Source organism: Myotis yumanensis, unplaced genomic scaffold (assembly GCF_028538775.1).
Source record: "Myotis yumanensis isolate MYYU_CA2020_CCGP unplaced genomic scaffold, mMyoYum1.0.hap1 SCAF_4, whole genome shotgun sequence".
In the NCBI taxonomy this organism is placed as follows: Eukaryota; Metazoa; Chordata; class Mammalia; order Chiroptera; family Vespertilionidae; genus Myotis; species Myotis yumanensis.
In genome coordinates, this window is record NW_027223755.1 from 109,973,612 (window position 1) to 109,993,598 (window position 19,987).

At 51.8% G+C, this 19,987-nt stretch overlaps 1 protein-coding gene and 1 non-coding gene across 4 annotated transcripts; both read right to left on the bottom strand.

The window, feature by feature from the left end:
* Nucleotides 1-7,801: 7,801 nt before the first annotated feature.
* UBFD1 (ubiquitin family domain containing 1) lies at nucleotides 7,802-19,845 on the bottom strand. 3 transcript variants are annotated; one of them, XM_070413674.1, is made up of 7 exons: nucleotides 19,633-19,743; nucleotides 19,103-19,435; nucleotides 17,757-17,965; nucleotides 15,215-15,280; nucleotides 14,994-15,099; nucleotides 10,854-10,936; nucleotides 7,802-8,318 (listed from the first exon to the last, which is right to left on the bottom strand). In XM_070413674.1, the coding sequence occupies exons 1-7, from the start codon at nucleotides 19,655-19,657 to the stop codon at nucleotides 8,208-8,210; spliced, it is 933 nt and encodes a 310-aa protein (XP_070269775.1). In that variant the 5' UTR covers nucleotides 19,658-19,743; the 3' UTR covers nucleotides 7,802-8,207. The 3 variants fall into 3 exon arrangements, with proteins under 3 accessions (XP_070269775.1, XP_070269773.1, XP_070269774.1); XM_070413672.1 differs by lacking the exon at nucleotides 10,854-10,936 and having other exon boundaries at nucleotides 19,633-19,845; XM_070413673.1 differs by lacking the exons at nucleotides 7,802-8,318; nucleotides 10,854-10,936 and adding an exon at nucleotides 13,108-13,568 and having other exon boundaries at nucleotides 19,633-19,845.
* On the bottom strand, nucleotides 16,705-16,823 carry LOC139009687 (5S ribosomal RNA). The gene has a single exon (XR_011471401.1). It is a non-coding gene; the product is annotated as a 5S ribosomal RNA (ribosomal RNA).
* Nucleotides 19,846-19,987: the final 142 nt, after the last annotated feature.

Here is a 19,987-nt window from a genome sequence, read left to right on the forward strand (position 1 = left end):
AAGTACATTTTTATATTGACTATGCTTAATAGGTTTTTTTTGTTTTTGTTGTTATTAATCCTCACCCAAGGATATTTTCCCATTGATTTTTAGAGAGAGTGGGAGGGAGAGGGAGAGACAAAAAAACATCAATGTGAGAGAGAGACATCGATTGGGTGCCTCCTGCATGTGCCCCAACCAGGGCCAGGGATCGAGCCTGCAACCGAGATATGTGCCCTTGACCAGAATCAAACCCTTCAGTCCACAGGCCAACACTCTATCCTCTGAGCCAAACTGGCCAGGACTGTGCTTAATAGTTTTAAAGATCTGTCTGCTGACATTGTATTCATGCAGTTCAAAATGCATGACTTTTTGAGCAGTGTACTTAGAATGAAACAGGCTTACATAGGACGTCATAATTAACACCTGGGGCAATTTGTTCTGAGTATTCTAACCCCGTGGCAGCTGCACATTTTGACAAAAAGTCAGGTTGCTTCTCCCTAAGAGATGAGGCCTGTGGTATTGCCACCTCAGTCATGGCTCTGCTGCACAGAGGGGCCAGTTCGCATCATTCAGTAACTGTTCTAAGTCCCACAGGAGCCAGAACAGGAAGGAAAATTCACTGAATCACAGATAATTCCTTGGCAAATAGTTAGGGTCTGAGTGTTCAAATAATAGCAAAGGCCCTTTGCTCTAAGTACTGGAATGTGTGCCACCCTCAGTAGGCAGCCACTGGCCACATGGAGCTTTCCAGTGTGGTGGCCCTGGCCCTGTGGCTCAGTTGGTGGGAACGTTGTCCTGTACAGCAAAAGGTGGCAGGTTTGATTCTCAGACAGGGTGCTTACCCAGATTGTGGGTCTGATTCCAGATTGGGGTCCGTACAGAAGGCAACCAATCGATATTTCTCTTTCCCTCCCTCTAAAGTCAATTTTTAATAAGCGTGTGAGCAGAGAACCAAGATGGCAGTAGCAATAAAGCCTTCCACGACCACATCTAAATTACAACTAAAATACAGAACCTTCACAACTTCCTGAAAGCTGGCTGAATGGAAGTCCTACAGCTAGAGGAGTGAAGACAGCATACCGAGACTGATTTGCAGCTCCTCTGTAGTGGAATGTGTGACCTGTCCTTTGAACCTGGGATGACCTGTGAACAATGGCACGTGGTGGAATGTACAAGTTTTATCACCAGGCATAGGAATGAAGCATTGAGGCTGTCCTAGACCTGCCAGCCCCCACTGGACCTGCCAGCTGATCACGAATTTATGAACAAATGTAGGGAAGATCATAGAAGCCTGGCCTAGAGCAACAGACCCACCATCTGACTCGTACATACCCAAATAATATGTTCATTGTTTTATTTTTTAATTTATTTTTCAATCCTCACCCGAGGACAGGACTTTTTCCATTGATTTTTTAGAGTGAAAGGGAGAGGGAGAGACACATCGATTGGTTCCCTCCTACATGCACCCCACCAGGGCCAGGAGCCTGCAACTGAGGTACTTGCCCTCGACTGGAATAAAATCCGGGACCCTTCAGTCCGCAGGCCTGAGCCGAACCGGCTAGGGCTGTTCGTTGGTTTAAGTCAGAGTTTTGGGTGATCGATGAAGCAATGTCTAACTGATATACCCTACAAAAAAAAAGTGAGCGTGAAGAGATGGGACGGTGTGCATAGTTCTAATGGCCCCGAGCACCTGTACACCTGCCTTAGTGCCCTCTGCAAGGGCACTCACTCAAACATCACATGCCCACCACGTATAGCACTGCCACTGGCTGAGCCCCGCACAGGTGAGGCCTGTGTGCCTCCACTCCTGGGAGCTCACACTGTCCGGGAGGGGGGCAGTTAGCATCCATGTGACATGTCACATTCAGATCACCAACAGCGCAAGCACTACGCGGCCCATGAGCAGGAAAAAACGTTGCTAGAATGGTTGAACCTGAATCTGATCATGAGGAAACATCCAGAAGGTAGGGCTCTAAAATAGCCCTACCTGGTTTGGCTCAGTGGAGAGAGAGTTGGCCTGTGGACTGAAGGGTCCCAGGTTCAATTCCAGTCAAGGGCACATGCCCAGGCTGCAGGCTCAATCCCCAGTAGGGGGCATGCAGGAGGCAGCTGATTAATGATTCTCTCTCATCACTGATGTTTCTCTCCCCCTCTTCCTTTCTCTCTGAAATCAATAAAAATATAAAATAAAATCAATGTCATGGGGAAGGATAGATAGCTATTATAAAAGGAGACCAGAGACATCAACTTCAGGGGGGAGTGGGGCTGGGTGCTGGGGATGAGACAGCCCATTAGGAATACAGTGCTATTGTGGTCAGACTAACCTATTCTCATGAGGTTCGCACTGAGTACTTAGAGCTGTAGCATCAGGGCTGCAGTTGGCTTTCAAATGGGTCAGAAAAAAAAAATAGCAAAAGGGTAACCAGTGACTGGGTGACGGCTATAAGCATGTATAAGTTAGGCGTGTATGTGCGTGTTCACTATGCTATTCTTTCAACTTGTTTGAAAGTTGTCCATATAAGGGAGGAAATTCAACATGATACATGCAATGGAAAGGACACACGCCATACAACTGGATACTCCAGCAATGAGACTGGTTACATAGGAAGTTATGCGATCATGTGGAAAGACTGTTAAGTGCAGACAGATTTTAACCAGCATGACCCCATTTCTGGAAAACACACCGAGATGTTAATGATTATGATATGGTAGACAAGAGCTTATTTTGTTCAGTATTTTGTAAATTATAAATACCATGTATTGTGTAATAAATGACACATAAAAGTCATATTTTGCCCTGGGCAGTGTGGCTTAATTAGTTGAGTGTCGTCCCATGCACTGAAAGGTTGCTAGTTAATTCCCGGTCAGGGCACTTACCCAGGTTGTGGGCTTAATCCCCAGTAGAGGGCATGCAGGAGGCAGCCGATCGATGTTTCTCTCATCAATGTTTATGTCCCTTTCACTTCCTCTCTCTCAAAATCAATAAAAACATAAAACTTAAAAACCAGGAGTGCCCGGCCAGAATGGCACAGTGGTTGATCATCTATCTATGAACCAGAAGGTCAAGGTTCGATTCCTGGTCAGGGCACATGCCTGGGTTGTGGGCTAGATCTCCATGCAGGAGGCAGCATATCAATGATTCTCTCATCATTGATGTTTCTCTCTCTCCCCCCGTTTCCCTTCCTCTCTGAAACCAATAAAACTATATTAAAACACACACACACACACACACACCCAGGAGTTACATAACATGGGGTGGACAGCATGGAGGGTTGTACCAGGAGTTATATAACATGGGGTGGACAGCAGGAAGAGTTGTACCAGGAGGTACAACATGGGTGGACAGCAGGAAGGGTTGTACCAGGAATTATATAACATGGGGTGGACAGCAGGAAGAGTTGTATCAGGAGTTATATAACATGGGGTGGACAGCAGGAAGGGTTGTACCAGGAGCTATATAACATGGGGTGGACAGCATGGAGGGTTGTACCAGGAGCTATATAACATGGGGTGGACAGCATGGAGGGTTGTACCAGGAGTTATATAACATGGGGTGGACAGCATGGAGGGTTGTACCAGGAGTTATATAACATGGGGTGGACAGCAGGAAGGGTTGTACCAGGAGTTATATAACATGGGGTGGACAGCAGGAAGGGTTGTACCAGGAGTTATATAACATGGGGTGGACAGCAGGAAGAGTTGTACCAGGAGCTATATAACATGGGGTGGACAGCAGGAAGGGTTGTACCAGGAGCTATATAACATGGGGTGGACAGCATGGAGGGTTGTACCAGGAGTTATATAACATGGGGTGGACAGCAGGAAGGGTTGTACCAGGAGGTACAACATGGGTGGACAGCAGGAAGAGTTGTATCAAGAGGGTAAGACAGACTAACAAGGCTTCAAACAAAACAGCCTTGATAACTATGAAGGCAGGTCAGCCCGGCTGAGCGCAGCCACGTGGTGCAGGCCAGGGCTCCGGGAGAAGCACCTCCACTTACATGTGCACCAGCTACCCTGACCTGACGGCCTTTGGGCATAGGGGGAAGAGGTCATTGCTACTTGCCCTAGTGGTGGTCTGGCTTGTGGGGTCCCAGATGAGAAAGGGGTGTCAGCTGTGAAACTGCAGGTATGGTGTGCTATTCAGGAGACAGGTTACCTCCTTCTCCCTATCATCTGAAGGAGCCTGAAGCAACCATTCAGAACTGGGATCAAACCCGGAGGAGCCCACTGCAGAGAGCAGCCTGGGGCAGTGCCAGCCCCTACGGCCCGACAGCACTGCTTCGGGGTATGAGGTACTGAAATCATGGAAAGAGCCAGGAGGGGCCGCAGGACCAGAGTCTCTGGGAACATTTACAAAGCAGAGGGAAGGCGAGGGTGTCCAATGGAAGTGGTGCTGGTGTCATGTTTGTTCCTGGGTCTTTGCGGCTGTGGCGGGAACTGGAGCTCCACCTCAGTGTGTCACCAGCCATGTCCTCCGAGGCTACCTGGCTGGGTGAAGTCACAGAGGCAAAGCCAGGTGTACAGACGGGAGGTGGCATCGCCTCCAACACCTGGAGCCAAAGCGGGAGGAGGGTTGTCCCACCAGGAGCATGGCCTGGCAGTGACTTTGACTCATACAGAAGTCAATCAAATCAAATCTCTTTATCAACTGTTTTTTGCTGGATATACTCAGATTTGGATATACTCAAAGTCAAATAAAGAAGACAGGAAAATGGTTGACCATAGCTGGTTAAAAAAAAAAAAAAATGGCTCCAGGCCCAGTTCCAAATATTGGTCAATTCCCAGTATCGATTAGGCGCATTAAGAAGTGGAAGAAAAAAGGAGACGCAATTAATTATCAAACTTTAATTGATAGGCTAATCTTACAGGATAAACAATAAGACAGCTAGTCAAGGTTACACTTTTTAAAAAATCCAGCAGCGCAAATCTAACAGACTAGATACATTCCTCTCCTCCCAAACAGGCATTGGATTAAAAGCAGACACAAGAAACATGGTACTTACGTATATTGTCAATTCATTCTGGAGAACTCTTTAAGAAAAAAGAAAGCAGTTCTTGACATTTGGAAAGCAGCAGGCCACTCGGCCTGCAGGGAGATGTGCCAGATGTTCTGCACCGGAGGCCCTGACCACCATAACTTCAGAGAAGCCACTGGGCCCTACTAAGAAGGAAGCAGGTGCCAATCCTAAGTAGAGATGACATTGTCACAAAGCCTTAAAACAAAGGGCCAACCTTTCCCAAGGCAACAGGCAGAACAGAGGCAAGGAGACTGTGGCACAGGGTCCAACCCGTCCCTTCCTGCTCCGGCGAAGACGGGGGGGGGGGGGGGCCAGAGCGGGAGCCCGGGAGCTCTCCCAGGCACATGGGTACTGAGGGAAGGGAGAGCAAGCCCCTTCTGGCTGAAATACAAGTTTCCAGAGCCCTGGCAACGCGGCAGTTCATCTCTCTGGCCCTGGGAAGGCAAAGCAGCAACTAAGGAGACTCCTGAGGCCTCGCTGGCCTCCTGCGTCCACGAGTTATAGGAAAGGACATCCTTAGCTCAGTTCAGCCTCATTAAGGAAGCGCTAATACTACTTGCAGAAGGCCCATCAGCAATTAAAATACACACAAAAAAGCACAAAAACTTAACATCAGAGTTCAGGATTCACAAGTCTAGTTCTCTGCTCAGGCTGACTGAGCGGCCTGCCCTCAGCAGGCATTACTGTCATTGGTTGTCAAGTGGCCCGGGAGGGAGAGAAAGGCGTGGCACCAGTGAGCCAGGACCTGCAGGAGAGGAGGTCCAGCACGAATTCCAGGAGAGAGCAGCAGGGAGGCTGAGGGACGCGCCACATGGACCACAGGCCATGCCCACCTGCTCCTGCACCTGGAGCCCTTCTCCGAGCCAGCTCTTCCTCGGTCCATCCGCACGCCCTGCGCCACTGTGAGGGACAGTCAGGACCCCAAAGAAAGAGCTGGTCCATTGGACAGGAAGAACTGCACGGAAACCATCCTGACAAAACACTAACACTGTGAGGCCTCTGGCGGGAGAGCAGGCAGCTTGCGGACAGACTCCGTCTCGGCACACGCTGGGCCATAAGAAAACAAATGCAGAGACTGCTCCCGGGACCGAGTGACAAGACTGCAATACTGCTGGGACCCAGACTCGGACCTAAATCCAACACCTCCCCAGGGGTTCTGGCCCGTCACCTCTGCTCTCCGAGGGCTTCCCACAAGATCTCCATGATTGTTCCGGCGGTCAGTGAGCCCATCAAACACGCCGACGAGAGACGTCAGTACATTATTGTTAATATACAGCATTTCAAAGTAAGGGGGAAAGCACCATTTTACTTAACATAAAAAGGCTCACGCAGGCTGTGGTCCTGTCTGGAAATGACGCCAGCCTGAGTGCAAAGCGGTTTGGCTCGTGGGGAGCAGAGAGAGATGGGACAGGCTGTCCCTGGGACGAAGGGAGGGCAGCTGGCGCGTAGCCAAACAAACAGGGTAAATGCAGACCTGGCGGGAAGGCCCTGGAGAGCAGCAGGGTGAGGCCAGTCTGGGGACGAGGGCGCCGCTTCCAGAGGAGAGAAGGTGTGTGGCCCCGCCGGGACAAGCCTCCAGGACGGGCACTGGCCAACAAGCCGAGCCAAGGCCGCCTCCACGTACTGGGCCCTGCAGGCGTGCAGGCAGCAGGACAGAGGCTGCAGTCAGTCACTGCTCCTGGGACACTACCCTTCACCGATGTACTTCTGCCCCGAATTCGAACTGGGAAGGGACTACACTGTGAGAAGCACGAGCCTGTCTTTGCCGGCTGGATTCCTCAACTACAGTTTGGAGGGAAGGGTGCAGAAGATCACCGTTCACTGGCTCACACATGCTAACACATTTCACAGAACAAGGAGAACAGCCTGGAATCGACTGTAGGTTTGGAGACTCTCCGGCCAACCCCTGCTGAGAGCCTGCAGCAGCGAGGGGAGGACTGCCGGGGCGGCAGGGGATCAGCACAGCATGGGGATGCCCCTCGCAGGAGCCTTTCCGCATTCGGTCAACCAAGCCACAAGGGACACCAGGGTTCACATGGACAAGGAACGTAGGGGCTAAACCAGACAAGGGCGAGCTCATCACAAAAGCAATTTATCCCATAGTTGCTGTTGCAACACATCGCCAACCCACGAGGTCAGATGTCCTCTCGTTGAGAAAGGCAGCATCTTTGAACGAGGGAGGCAGAACTTGAACACAATGCGTGAGCGAAGGGACAAATGGAGAAGCACAACTGAAATGACCACTGGGCTGCTTCTTGAAACTTTCAAAGTGGGTCTGTGGCTACATGGCTGTACACAGTCTCCCAGGCACCGCCTGAAGAGGCCTGTGCCCGCTGGCAACTGTGGATCTTGGAGCAGCACAGCTAGGCACACTCACGCCAGGCTGGGCGTCAGAACCAATCAGTGAGGGCTGCAGGCAACCATCAAGGAGGCAATGACCGCCCCAGAGATCAAGATGTTTAGACAAGAGTCTGAGATACTCTGCTGCTCACCAGACACCAGCACGCGGGAGAGCTCCCTAAGACCTGCTGCGCCCCCTCCCACGTGCATTCGCGAGCAGCAGCACGGCGGGAGGAAGGCCAGGAAAGGAAGTAGTGATGAGGTACAAAAGGAGGAACTGACATCTTTGGGCTTTCAAAACAAAAACTCCTATCTAGGAAGTGAGAAAATACAAAGGGAAAGAATTAAGTCTGAGTCAATGGACAGAAAAATATGGCTTACCAACCCTCCCACTTTGCATAAAAAATTGTATGAAAAAGAAATAAAACACCCCAACTCATCAAAACACAATCCAAATGTTTGCAACCAAAGATTTATGAAAATATTTGTTGAAATCACTTTTTAAAAAAAGCAGAAAGCTTTTGACCATTCCTTTCTAAACAAAACCTTGGCAGATCTACTCTCAAATACACTTAAGAGTATTCCACACAACACTTTCCGAGTTCAGATTTATTGGTTTCCACTGTACTGACTTTAAAAATGGTATGAAGCTGACTGCAAGAAAGGGAACCGGTGATTTAAGTTAGGATTAAGCTAAGGATGAAAGAACATCACCTCTGGCTTCGGTCACCACATCACCTTAGATTGGGTATAGATTGTGTGTGAACAAAGTTCCAGAACTCTGAAATCCGGGGGTGCTGCAGGCCTCTCCCAGCAATGTCCTTCACTGTGGGTCAGTCTCCTGGGCCAGAGGTGAAAGTGCTTTCAAAAATACTGCCACTTCCCCAGCACAGTGTCTTTGATTGCATCCACATATTGAGTTGGAACCCAGTACACCCAGTAGTAAGAGGCTTCCGTGGGGCCCAACTGAAACGCCTGGAAGGGAAAAGGAAAACCAAGCGACACTTCAGAGGTCGGGAGGCTGAGCGGCAGCACAGCACGCACAGGGGAGGGCTGAGAGGTGGCTTCGTCAACGGGGAAGGGGGAGACCTCATGTGGGGAGGGGAGCATTCTCTTGTCTTGTCCAAAAGAGGAGCAGCAGCAGGAGGAAGCAAGCAGAGCGAACCCTAAGGCAGTGGTTCCCCAACTCGGGTGCACATCAGAGCCCTCTGGAGGGAGGGCGTGTCACAGCAGATCGGTGGCTCCCCTCTTAGTCTGGGACTTGGAGGGCTGGTGGGGCCTGAGCATCTGCAACTCCTAGGAGCTCCCAGGTGAGTGGCACTGCTGATCCAGACCCTCCTGGGAACCACTGCCCTAGAAGCAGTCACACATGCACAGCAAACAGGTGAGCGCTCGAAGCAGCACTGCCAGCAAGGTGAGCACTTGGAAACAGCCTGCCGTCCACTGTGAGGGATGCACAGTTAACGTGATGTGGCCTAGTCATGTGAATATTGGGTCACTTTTAAAAGGTATGAACTGGATCTGTGGTAAATACAGACAGATCATTATGTCGAACCAGAAGAGCAAGCAGCAGAATGACACATACCACGATATGACTTAGGAAAACTGATAAAACACAAAAACAGTGTTGAAGCCTGTTCATGGACATACATGAAAATGGAAGCAGAGCGGGGCAGGCCAAGTGGGAGATCGTGAAGAGGGCAGTGGGGAGGGGAGACAATGGGGACGGAATCACTGCTGGTAAAGTATCTTTTATTTAAAAATGATTCAAAACAAGTTACAAAATATTTGCAATGGTCACTTCTTGGTGATGGGTATATGGGTTTGCTTAATCGTCTGTCCTTTCCTGTATTTTTTAAGATTTCTCTGAAAATAACAAAGCACAGCCACCCCCTTCTAATGTGAACTCGGGCATGTTAAGCTAGTGATATGGCGTCTGCAGAGAGGGAAACAAATGCTATCGTCGGGACAGAGGAAAGGTGCTGAGTAATGGTGCGTAAAGAGAGGGGCGATCAGAGCCACTGCCGCCAGAAATGACTGGAAAAAATGAGCATTTAATGAAATCTAAGACATTGCCCAGCCACACCCATCACTTAGGAGGTTCAAGCTGGCCCCTCAACTTGTGTAAAACCCTCTCACCAGGCTGCCGATCACCAGGACTGCACACACTACAGGGCCAAACTGGGAAGGCACACGCTTCAGAGGGCAGTGCAGGAGCCGGATGAAAATACCAAAATCCAATTTTAGCCCGGCTGGCGTGGCTCAGTGGTTGAGCATCAACCTATGAACCAGGAGGTCATGGTTCGATTCCCAGTCAGGGCATATGCCCAGGTTGCTGGCTTGATCCTCAGTGCGGGGTGTACGGGAGGCAGCTGATCAATGATTCTCATCATTGATGTTTCTATCTCTCTCTCTCCCTTTCCCTCTCTGAAATTAATAAAAATATTTAAAAGTAAATAAAAGATAATAAAATAAAAATCAACTTTTAAAGCAAAAAAGTAACTGAGTAAGCAAACAATCCACGTGCAGACCTTTAAAGACTCCAGAGCCCAGGTGGAGGGCTGCCACAAGGCCCACGACGTGGTCACCTCTCAGAAGGGGGCCCAGGAGCTCGGAGCCAGAGGCTGACAGACACCGACAGGACAGGAGAGGGCAGGGCTGGCAGACCCTCCCAGAGCCCAGTCTGCCATCTGTCTACAGAGCACTGCCAGGATGCCAGCTCCCCTTCTGCTGGGACCTCCCGACACCTCCCTCTGCTGTGGACGTTGTGCCACACCCATGGTCAGCACACTACTGTTCCTTCTCCCTGGGACAGGCCAACGCAGCTACATCCCTGCAGGTTGGACGCTGAAAACTGCCTCTTCCGACAAAGGCAGGCGGCCGCCCTCACCCTGTCACTGCTCAAGGCAGGTCCCTGTCCCAGCGTTTTTACAGTGGCCCCTCCAGACAGTGCTGGGAAGTATGAGGACGTGCCTGAGCTGCTCCGCTCACTGAGCTCTCTCTGCTCTGCACAGACAGGGCTGTGCCTGCACACATCCTGTCTCGGGAGAGCACAGCCTGCCGGTCAGAGCAGACCTCCCCGAGAACAGTGTTCACAGATCCATCTCCCCACAGGCCCTGCCATGTGACCGCTGCAGCCTGGGAAGGGCGACACCACCCCAGAGGGAGGTGGCCTGGGGGTCCGAACACCAGGACTAGTGGGAGGTTTAATTCTATGCACAAGAAAAAAGTTAGATGAAAGCCCACAAGCCCCTCCTCATTACAGTTACTTTCCTGGTCTAAGGACAAAGCATTATAGTAAAAGGGAGGCAAAGACACCTTACATACCCCCCTAAACTGCTGGAAAAACGGGGGTGGGGGTGGACGCGAGTCGAGAGAACTAGGACTAAGTCAAGGGCGAGTTCTAGAAGAAAGCCCGGGGCTTTAGACGGGCGTCTCCTGGCGTGTCTCCTCGGTCACGCAGTCCCTGCTGGAGCAGTGCGCGCCCACGGGCCGCTCCAGGCTACTTACCATCATGTGGTAGTCCTCGTGCCCCTCGATGGGTTCGCTGACCACGTTTTTAATGGAGCCCATGGGTAGCTTCTCGGTCCGCTCTGAGTCGAGAGGAATGACAGCCGTTATTCACAGGCCCTCCTGTTCTACTCCTGGGACACAGCAGACCTCATCAGGGCGGTGGCTCTGGAGCCTCCTGGAGGCGCACATCCTCCTGCCCTCCAGGGGTAAGGGACCAGCCCTGCTGACCTCGGCCCGAGAGCCCTGCGTGGGAGCTGGGACTTCTTAGGAGCGAACGGGGACCAGGATGTGGCAATGGCATAGCAGAGTATCTCTTTCCTGGTGTTCTTTTTAAAACTCTTAACAATGAATAACACCCAAGAAATCCCACTGTACCCTTACTGCCCAAGCCCAGCACTGGCTCAGGCCTTTGGTGCCTGAGACAGTCGAGAGCCAAGAACAGAGGCACCAGCGTGCCCCGGGGTTCCCACAGATAGGAAGGGAGACTGCTGGCTGTGAACGACCAGGCTCTGGCCCAAGACCCTGCTCACTTGCCCCCGCAACCCCTCCCCTGGCCTGCACACCCCCATATACACACACATGAAAGTCCTCTTAGAACATGTATAACCTCTATGACCAATAATCAAGAGCACACGGATCAGAAGACAGTCTGTAGCAAGTTTAAGGGCAGCAGGTGTGAAAGAGGCAGTTTGAGGAAGGGGGGGAGGGGAGGCTGCTGGAAAGAGCAAGTGCAGCAGGAGGGGGGGGTGGCAGGAGAGGTGGGGGCGTCTGCCTGCAGGAAACCACCCCGGAAGCAGCAGACACCGCAGGGACTGGAGAAGCTCTCAGCAGTTAAGTCAAGATTAAACCACACTAAAGCCTTGGTAGACAAAAATCTGGAAAAGGTGAAATCTGAAAACAGGTAACTGACAAGACAGCAGAACTTCGAGGCCGGGGTTCTAGTTGAGCAGATGAATTGAGACATTTTATTTCTGTCCTGTGGGCCTCAGCCTGTGGAAATCGGGGCTGGGAGAAAAGACCTGGACGGTCACGCAGGCTATGACTTTTAGCGGCTCTAAAACAGTGCCCCCAGCCAGGACCTGACCAGCTGGTGTCTTTAAGATAGAAACTTCTTTTTTATTTTTATTTTTTAATCTTCACCCAAGGATATTTCTCCACTGATTTTTTAGAGAAAGTGGAAGAGAGGGGGAAAGACAGAGAGAAGTATTGATGTGAGAGAAACACATCGACTGGTTGCCTCCTACACGAGCCCTGACCAGGGCCCAGGCTGGGGAGGAGCCTGCAACCCAGGTACATGCTCTTGATCAGAATCGAATCTGAGACTCTGGGTCCACAGGCCAACACTCTATCTACTGAGCCAAACCAGCTAGGGCAAGATAGAAACTTCTTAAAACACCAACCACCTTGAAACGTCAGCAGTTTTCACAGAAAAATATGGATTTCTGGCTTCTTTTGAAAATGCAGATGTAAGAATCCTGGGCCCACACTTCCAAGTGACCATCAGCTGGATTCCAGGTGCAAACGACCCAAGGCACAGGCTCCCCACGGCCTCACCTGTGCTCACCTTTCTTATTCCCTGCCTGTTCTCGCTCCACTAGCCAGAGGCTGAGTCCTGCCTCCCACACAGCCAGAGTTTACGCCACAATCAGGAGCCCGTGAGCGTCCCCTGGAGAAGGAGGCCAACAGGAAGATGAAGCCAGTGCTGGGGGCCCACTCCCAGAACGCGCTGTCCTCTGAGTGTGTGGGCAACACCCAGGGCACAGTACTCATGGGCGCGTGAGAGGGCGCGGGTACCAGGAGGCAGGGCTCTGGGAGGGAATGAGAACCCGGACAGTGGCTGACCCCAGGACATGAATTCATGGCCACGCCCCTTAGCAAGGCTGGCGACCAGGACACTCAACAGCTCTGCCACCCACAGGTTCTGTGGAGCTCTCCTTCTCGCCCGAGGGTGGCCGCTCCCACAAGCGGAAGCGGGAGCCCCGCACAGGCACCGCGGGTCCTCGGCAGCCCCTGCACACCTTCCTGTCGCACAAGTACTCTCTCAGGGGCCAGCCTGGCTGCACCTACCCGCTGGGCCACTGGTGTTTCCTGGGCGGCCTCAGCCACTGCCTCCCCTTAGGCTGCCCAAGTGGAAGGGGCAGGGCTTTAGCGGCCATGCACTGATGGAGGGCTACGCCAAACCACCTGCGAGCATGGAAGTGAGGAGCTGACAGGCGGGCAGCTCACAACTGAAGAAACAACAGGGGTGACGGGACCGGCTCTGCAGAAGACAGGGACCTATTAAAGGGGCCCAAAGCCCTTGAAGAATGCGGGTGCCCTTCAACAGTTTGCAAAACTTGCTCTGATCATGCAGTTAGAATCAAATGTGAAAGAAAGGACATGGCAGGTTACCAAACAATTGTTAGAAGAATCAAGCGCTTTTGGCATGTCATTCTTTGTTCACTTTAAGAACCAGGATAGGGGTGAAAACAAGAAATTTACTTTCATATTTTGGATGATAAAAATCTCACTCCCCATCACCCCAGCCCTGATTATTTTCCATGAAATTTTGGTCCCATCTGAAGCAGAATCATCTAATGACCTGTCCCTGAAACTCATCAGCCTCAGAGGATAGGGCCCCCTGGACTTCTCTTTAGTGTTTACCTCGAACACTGACCATCTACAGTGCTGGCAGAAACAGGTGACTTAGGCATGCTCGGTCCCCTCCGGAATCTGACAGGGGACAGACAAGTCGGAGAGTAATGAGTGCTCTGGGGACATAAATGAGTGTTCTATTGGGGTGGGGGGGGAATGAGGGGGACTTCATAGGAGGACATTTAAGTAGGGCCTCGGAAGAGTTTATTACTCACAAGGATGGGAAGAAGGCTTGCAGGGAAGGACAGAGCATGAACAAAGGCACGTGAGGAGCTGTGCGGAGCGCGTGGGGACATTCGGCAAGCGGTGCTGGACACATAGGGTATGACAAGGTAAGCGGGGCAGGAAACTAAATCAAAAATTTAAAGGGGCCCTAATCAGTTTGGCTCAGTGGATGGAGTGGCAGCCTACGGACTGAAGGGTCCCAGGTTTGATTCCGGTCAAGGGCATGTACCTTGGTTGCGGGCACATCCCCAGTGGGGGACGTGCAGGAGGCAGCTGAATCGATTTTCTCTCTCATCAATGTTTCTATCTATCCCTCTCCCTTCCTCTCTGTAAAAAATCAACAAAATGTATGTATTTTAAAAAAATTTAAAGGGGTCCCATTCTTGAGAACACTGAACACTACGGTTAAGCATTTGAACTTGGCCTTAAAGAGCCAAAGGTTTATGAGCACAAAAACCAGTGAGGGGGGGAAAAAAACAAAAACAGTCCAGAAGGTGGGCTGGGCAGAAGAAATCAGAGATGGGCAGGAAACAGGTTAACTCCTTTCAAAGACCAAGTTTAGAGATGCTAGGAGTCTTAAGCAGCACAGTGGAGTGGCAAAGAGACAGGTGACTTTGGAGCGCTGCTGACAAGACTTTGATCCTTCGGGGGAAGAAAGAGAGAGCAGTCAGAGTCACCTCCCAGCAAACAGCAAGCCTGGCCCACCATGCACAGGGGTCGGTGGGGCAGGCAGAGGGCAACCAGGGCGGGAGGGCCAGTCCCCAGCACTAAGAAAACTGATCTACAGGGGCCAGCTGGGTGACGTAAACGAAGGATGCTGGCCACAGGCAGGTTAGATGGGACAGTGAGAACTGTAGCAGGCCGTGTGAAACTGCTACTCAGTCCAGCTGCTGGTTATCCCTGAGAATCCAAGTCCAGACTGGCTAACCCTGGTGATTTTTTTCAAATGAAGCCAAAAATCAGATCAAGTGAAATCTCCAGTTTTTTTATAGATTGTGTGTAAACAAACAAAACCCTCATCTGTGGGCCAGACCTGGCCCGCAGGCCACACATCTGGGACCTCTGGACAGCCAATGTTGGATGGATTGGTCTTCAGATAACACTAAAAAGAATGAGGGGGGAAAGGGTCCAAAGAGAAGCATCTAAAGCAAAAATCAAAGCCAGGAACACGCACAGCACAGTGCAAAATTTGAGAATGAGGAGCAGACTGGCACTTGGGAGGAAGTGCTTCTGGAAGCCGGAGGCAGCAAGCCAGCCAGCACGGGAGAGGTCACGTACCTTTAGTGCCAATCCACAGCTGGTCTTGTTCTAGCTTAAAGGTGAGTCTCACTTTTCCTCCAGATTTATTGTACATGCCAGACAAGGGGACTGTGGGCAGGCGCTCCTGTGGTGAGAGGGAGGGACCACAATCAGAGGAGGACAAATACAGGAGAACAGACGGGACAAGACGGCAGCCCCGGCAGCCCAATGGGGAGTGCTCACGACGGAGCATGGCTTACCTGGGCCCCCTTCACAGATGGCATCACGTCTTCAGGTTTCCCTTTATCCAACACTTTCCTGTGTTGCTGCAATGCAAGTCAAAAGAGCTCATTAAATGAAAGCAGACTGCATTTCGTTATATTCCCACCTCTTGAAAAGCAGGACGAAGAAAGCCTAATGTTCTGTTCAAAAGCTTGTACTGCCTACAGACACGGCCTCCGACACGACAGAGCAGGCCAGGCAGCAAACACTTGTGGCTGGAAGCGTGGCGACTAAGCGCTCGAAATGGGGCCAGGCCTGAGGAAATGCACCCCCAAGTTTACTGAATTTTAATCAATCACACCTGGCTGCCACACTAAACATCAAAGCTCTAGAAAGCAGGACCTTACAGACTAGTTCAAAGAAAACCTATTTCCTCCCACAGTCCCCACTGAAAGGATTCAACACCAAGCTGAGAGCCACAAAGGGTGTTGCTCTCCTGACAGGTTCAAATTGGCAGCAATTCTGCCAACTTACAGTCCCAAAGACACCTGGCCCGATGCTGAGGCGCAGCTCAACTGCCTGAAGGGGCAATGCCACCATAAACGGGAACTTGTCTGCTGCAGAAGTCTTCCCGCTGCCCACCCTCAACCCCAGCTAGACACAAAGCCTGAAGAACCGCATTTCCCAAGACGAATGCTGATTACTGGAGAGCCTGACCCTATTAGCAAGTCTCTAACCCAGCCCACCCCAGTTTGAGGCAGATCCCTATGGGCTCTAACAAGGCTCCCCTGAAACAGCTCCTGACCGGCCCACGTGCCTGAACCTGATTTCCGCCCCATTTGTAGCTGCATAGAAACAGACACTGTTTAGCACAGCTAGAACTACAGGGCAATGAGTGGGCAGAAGGTAAAAAATTAACCTAATTTAAGCACCAGGTGGCCATAAGCCTCACTGGCATGGCAGAAACCCTCCAATGGGAATAGACCCACCACTGCCAGACTGCTAACAAAGGATCCCCTATACATCAGTCCCAGATTTCTGAGCCACTGATAGTCACAAAGATGGGGTCCTGTCATTAGGCGGTGTTAGGCCTCATAACTGGCGTTAAACACTGCAGCATGGATTACGATCTGAATTTGACTCATATCTCACAAGTACCTTTTGGAGAATTTCCCCTGCACTGTGGAACAATTCTAAGCCTGCTCAGCGATCATTTGTAACTCAAAACCTATATTCAAGAGACATATATGCTCCCAGGGTGTGGCCAGTGGGAATGCTCTGACATCTGCATTCTCATATCTGACGTCTCACACATGTGGTAGAGCAAGACAGGAATATGGAAATGAACTCAATTGGTTATAAGACATTTTGACCCCACATTTGGGGGTGGAAGTGTCCAAATAAACACCTTTTAGATGGTAACATAGGTTTATAACTCCTTATTTTAAACCCCATAAACAGATGTTTTGAACTTTTATGAAGGCCAAAAGTTTTAGGGTGTTTTTTGTGTGTGTGGTGGTTTTTTTTAACCCTACAGCACCCAGTATTCCCAGGTGGTCTCCCCTCCAAGTACTAACCAGGCCTGACCCTGCTTAGCTTCCGAGATCAGACGAGATCGGGCGTGTTCAGGGTGGTATGGCCGTAGACTGTAATATTTTTAAAATACGTTATATATCCTCCACCTGGTTTGGGGCAGCACACTGCCACCAACCACACTAACATTTTTATGATAAAACATGACTATTCACGTTAATCCTGGTCAGGTTTTGCTGCCACATTTACAAAAGCACATTTTGCGGGTTTGAAATGCACACACAAGGGAATATGGACTGTGACAGAAAACTGTGTCCTTCCCACTGTTGGTCATGTGCCTTGATGCCTGGTCACTAAAGCCAGAGTTTGCCAGCTGGACGCTCCCCTGGGACACAGGTTAGGATGAGAACACCTATTTTCCCGGAACACTACCGAGAGTGGGCTTGCTGGGTGACAAGATCACAAGTGATGGTTCTTCCACTAGCATCCTTTGACAGTGCAATACACTGACCTCCAAAATGAGCCACAGAAGAGGAAAAACCTGGCCCCTATTTCAGGGACCAGGAGGGGAAATCAGCATAATTCTCTTCCTAGTGCTTCACTCGGCTTCCCGAGGTGTCAGTTTTAGAGGAACCTCTGAAAGCTATTGATGTTCATGTCTTTCCAGAAATGGGCTTGTTGACTTGTGGGAAGCCACACACCAAAAAGCAAATGTAAGCACTTGCACAGAATGGGGAATTAGTTCTAGCAATGGCACTCTTCTCTGGCACTGAACAGGAGAAACCCACGTCTGATTTGAAGCCTGCCTTTACAGAGGCCTTATCCTAAAGTAGATAGACTTGAGACACACTGACCCGCCAGATGAGACAAAGTTGCAAATCTCAGGTAGTTGTCACCTCCACTCAACAGCCAGCGGCACCCAACTGCTGCCATAAATTTCCATCATGGGCCCTGTCCAAAAAGGAGCTTATTCTAGGGAGAATGTAACCAACCGCGGCTCCAGAAGCCTCACACTTCCCAGAACAAGCAGTCACTCGACGGACTCACTTTCTGCCTGCACAGCGGCTCCTTCTTGTTCTCTTCGGCCTTGGCATCCTGCTGCGCAGAGTCTTTGGGCGTGTTTACTGCTAAAACATCATTTATCGTGGAACCAACCACCATGATCTTGGCTCCGCTGGTCACCTTTATTTCCCTCAACGTCTTATCCTCAGGGACAAGTCCCTTATACATGACTTTCTGCATGGCTGGCGGGAGACCTTGGGAAAAGAAGGCAGACAGTGAAAGGAAAATCGGAAAACTTACTTGGACCAGATTACTTGACAACAGATCCCAAAGCAAGAGCTGCTCGACCGCCTACTACTTTTGCACACTTGGGCAATTCACCACCTGTCTCAGCCTCAGTTCCCAAAACTTTGTAATAGTGACGACAGTCGTTCCTTCTGTATGGAACTGTCTTAAAGACCACAAGACAGGACAAAAGAATTTAGTGCAGCTCCTGGTAATTCAGTAACCATTCGATAAAAATTAGCTGCCATTCATTCCAAGTTGTCCCTCAATCTTCCAATCACTCCAATATTAAGTGAGAGTCCACAGGCCTCGGGGATACAAAAACCCGTAAGGACCAAGTTCTTGTTTTTACGGAGCCTACAAGTTACACGGAGAAAGCCTAGAGTAGCGGTTCTCAACCTTCCTAATGCCTCGACCCTTTAATACAGTTGTTCCTCATGGTGTGGTGACCCCCAACTTCATTGTTACAAATTGAACATAATTAAAGCATAGTGATTAATCACAAAAACAATATGTAACTATATCTGTGTTTTCCGATGGTCTTAGGCGACCCCTGTGAAAGGGTCGTTCGACCCCCGCCCCCCAAAGAGGTCGCGACCCACAGGTTGAGAACCGCTGGCCTAGAGGGGAAAAAATCATTTCAGGTGGCCAAGTGCTGTCCACGAGATGAAATTAAGTAGCAGGAACACCTGGGAGGGGGCCAGCGGACCGGTCACCAGCAGCGTTTCCTAGACTTCCCTTATGAGAATCTCCTGATATTTGCGAAAAACAAATCCGAGGCCACATTCCAGCCTCACGGACTCAAAATCTCAGGCGGAGGAGCCTGGAGTCTGTGTAAACCTTGCAAGTGCCCCGGGTGGTTTTTATTAGGTGTCCGGGCAGCACTAATTAGAGGCTTGGGCCTGGGACTCCGGCCCGGGCTGCAATCCCAGCTCAGCCGGCCACTTAGTGCTCTGCAATGCCAGGCCTCGTCTTGCCCATCTGGGTAATGGGCATCCTGGAACCCACTCCTAGGGCCGCTGTGAGCACGGCTGCTGGGCGAGCGGCCAGCGCGGTGTCCAGGCGGCGTGCGCACCGGGGAGAGGCGGGGAGGGCGGCGGGGTTACCTGTAATCGAGTGAATCTTCTGCTTCAGCTCGGAGCCCGTGCTGTCCAGGGGGAACTTCACGTCGTGCTTCGTCTTGTTCCAGATGATCTTCAGGTCCACCAGCTCCCGCGCCGCGCCGCCGCCGCCCGCGTCCTCGCCATTGCTGACCGAGGCCTGCGCCGCGGGGTCTCCGGGGGGCTGGGCCGGGGCCGGCTGCAGGCTGCCTCGCGCGGCACAGGCGTCCTCGGCCGCCGCCCCCGCTGCGGCTTCGGCCTCCACGCAGTTGAGGGGCCGCGCGGGCGCCTCGGCCGCCACGGTCTCGGCCTCCGTGTCCATGCCAGGCTCCTCCATGCCTGCAAGGGGGACAGGGGGTGGGCGCTCGCCGTGGGCTGGGCCTGCGGCCGGACCCACGCGGGAGCCGCCGCACCCTGGCTCCCGAGTCCGGGCTCCCCGCTTACCCCCCCCCCCAGCCCCCGGGCCGAGCCGCGTCCCCGAGGAGCGACCGCTTCACCCGCGCCCAGCCCGGCGCCTTCCACCCTGCCACACTCACCATCCGGGGCCCCGGCCGCCGCCATGATGATTGTGTACAACACCCACCGCGCCCGCAGGGGCCGCCGGGAAAAGGCGAGCTGGCGGAGATTGGCCCCCGCAGCAGCCCCTATAATCTCGCCCAGGCTAGCCGGAAACAGGTGGAGGTTTCTATGGAGACCCGCCTCCTCCGCTTCCCGGGCTCGGCCCCTGCCACGCTTTAACTTTCCGCGGCCGAGGGGGCAGGGCCCGGGAAATCGCCCGCTCGATGGGCTCTGCCCTCTAGCGGCCGAGCCGGGCCGCAGCCGTGCAGGGGGCGTGGGCTCGCCGGCTGAGTGGCCTGCGCCTTTAAGGGGCGGGGTGGGGCCCAGTGTGGC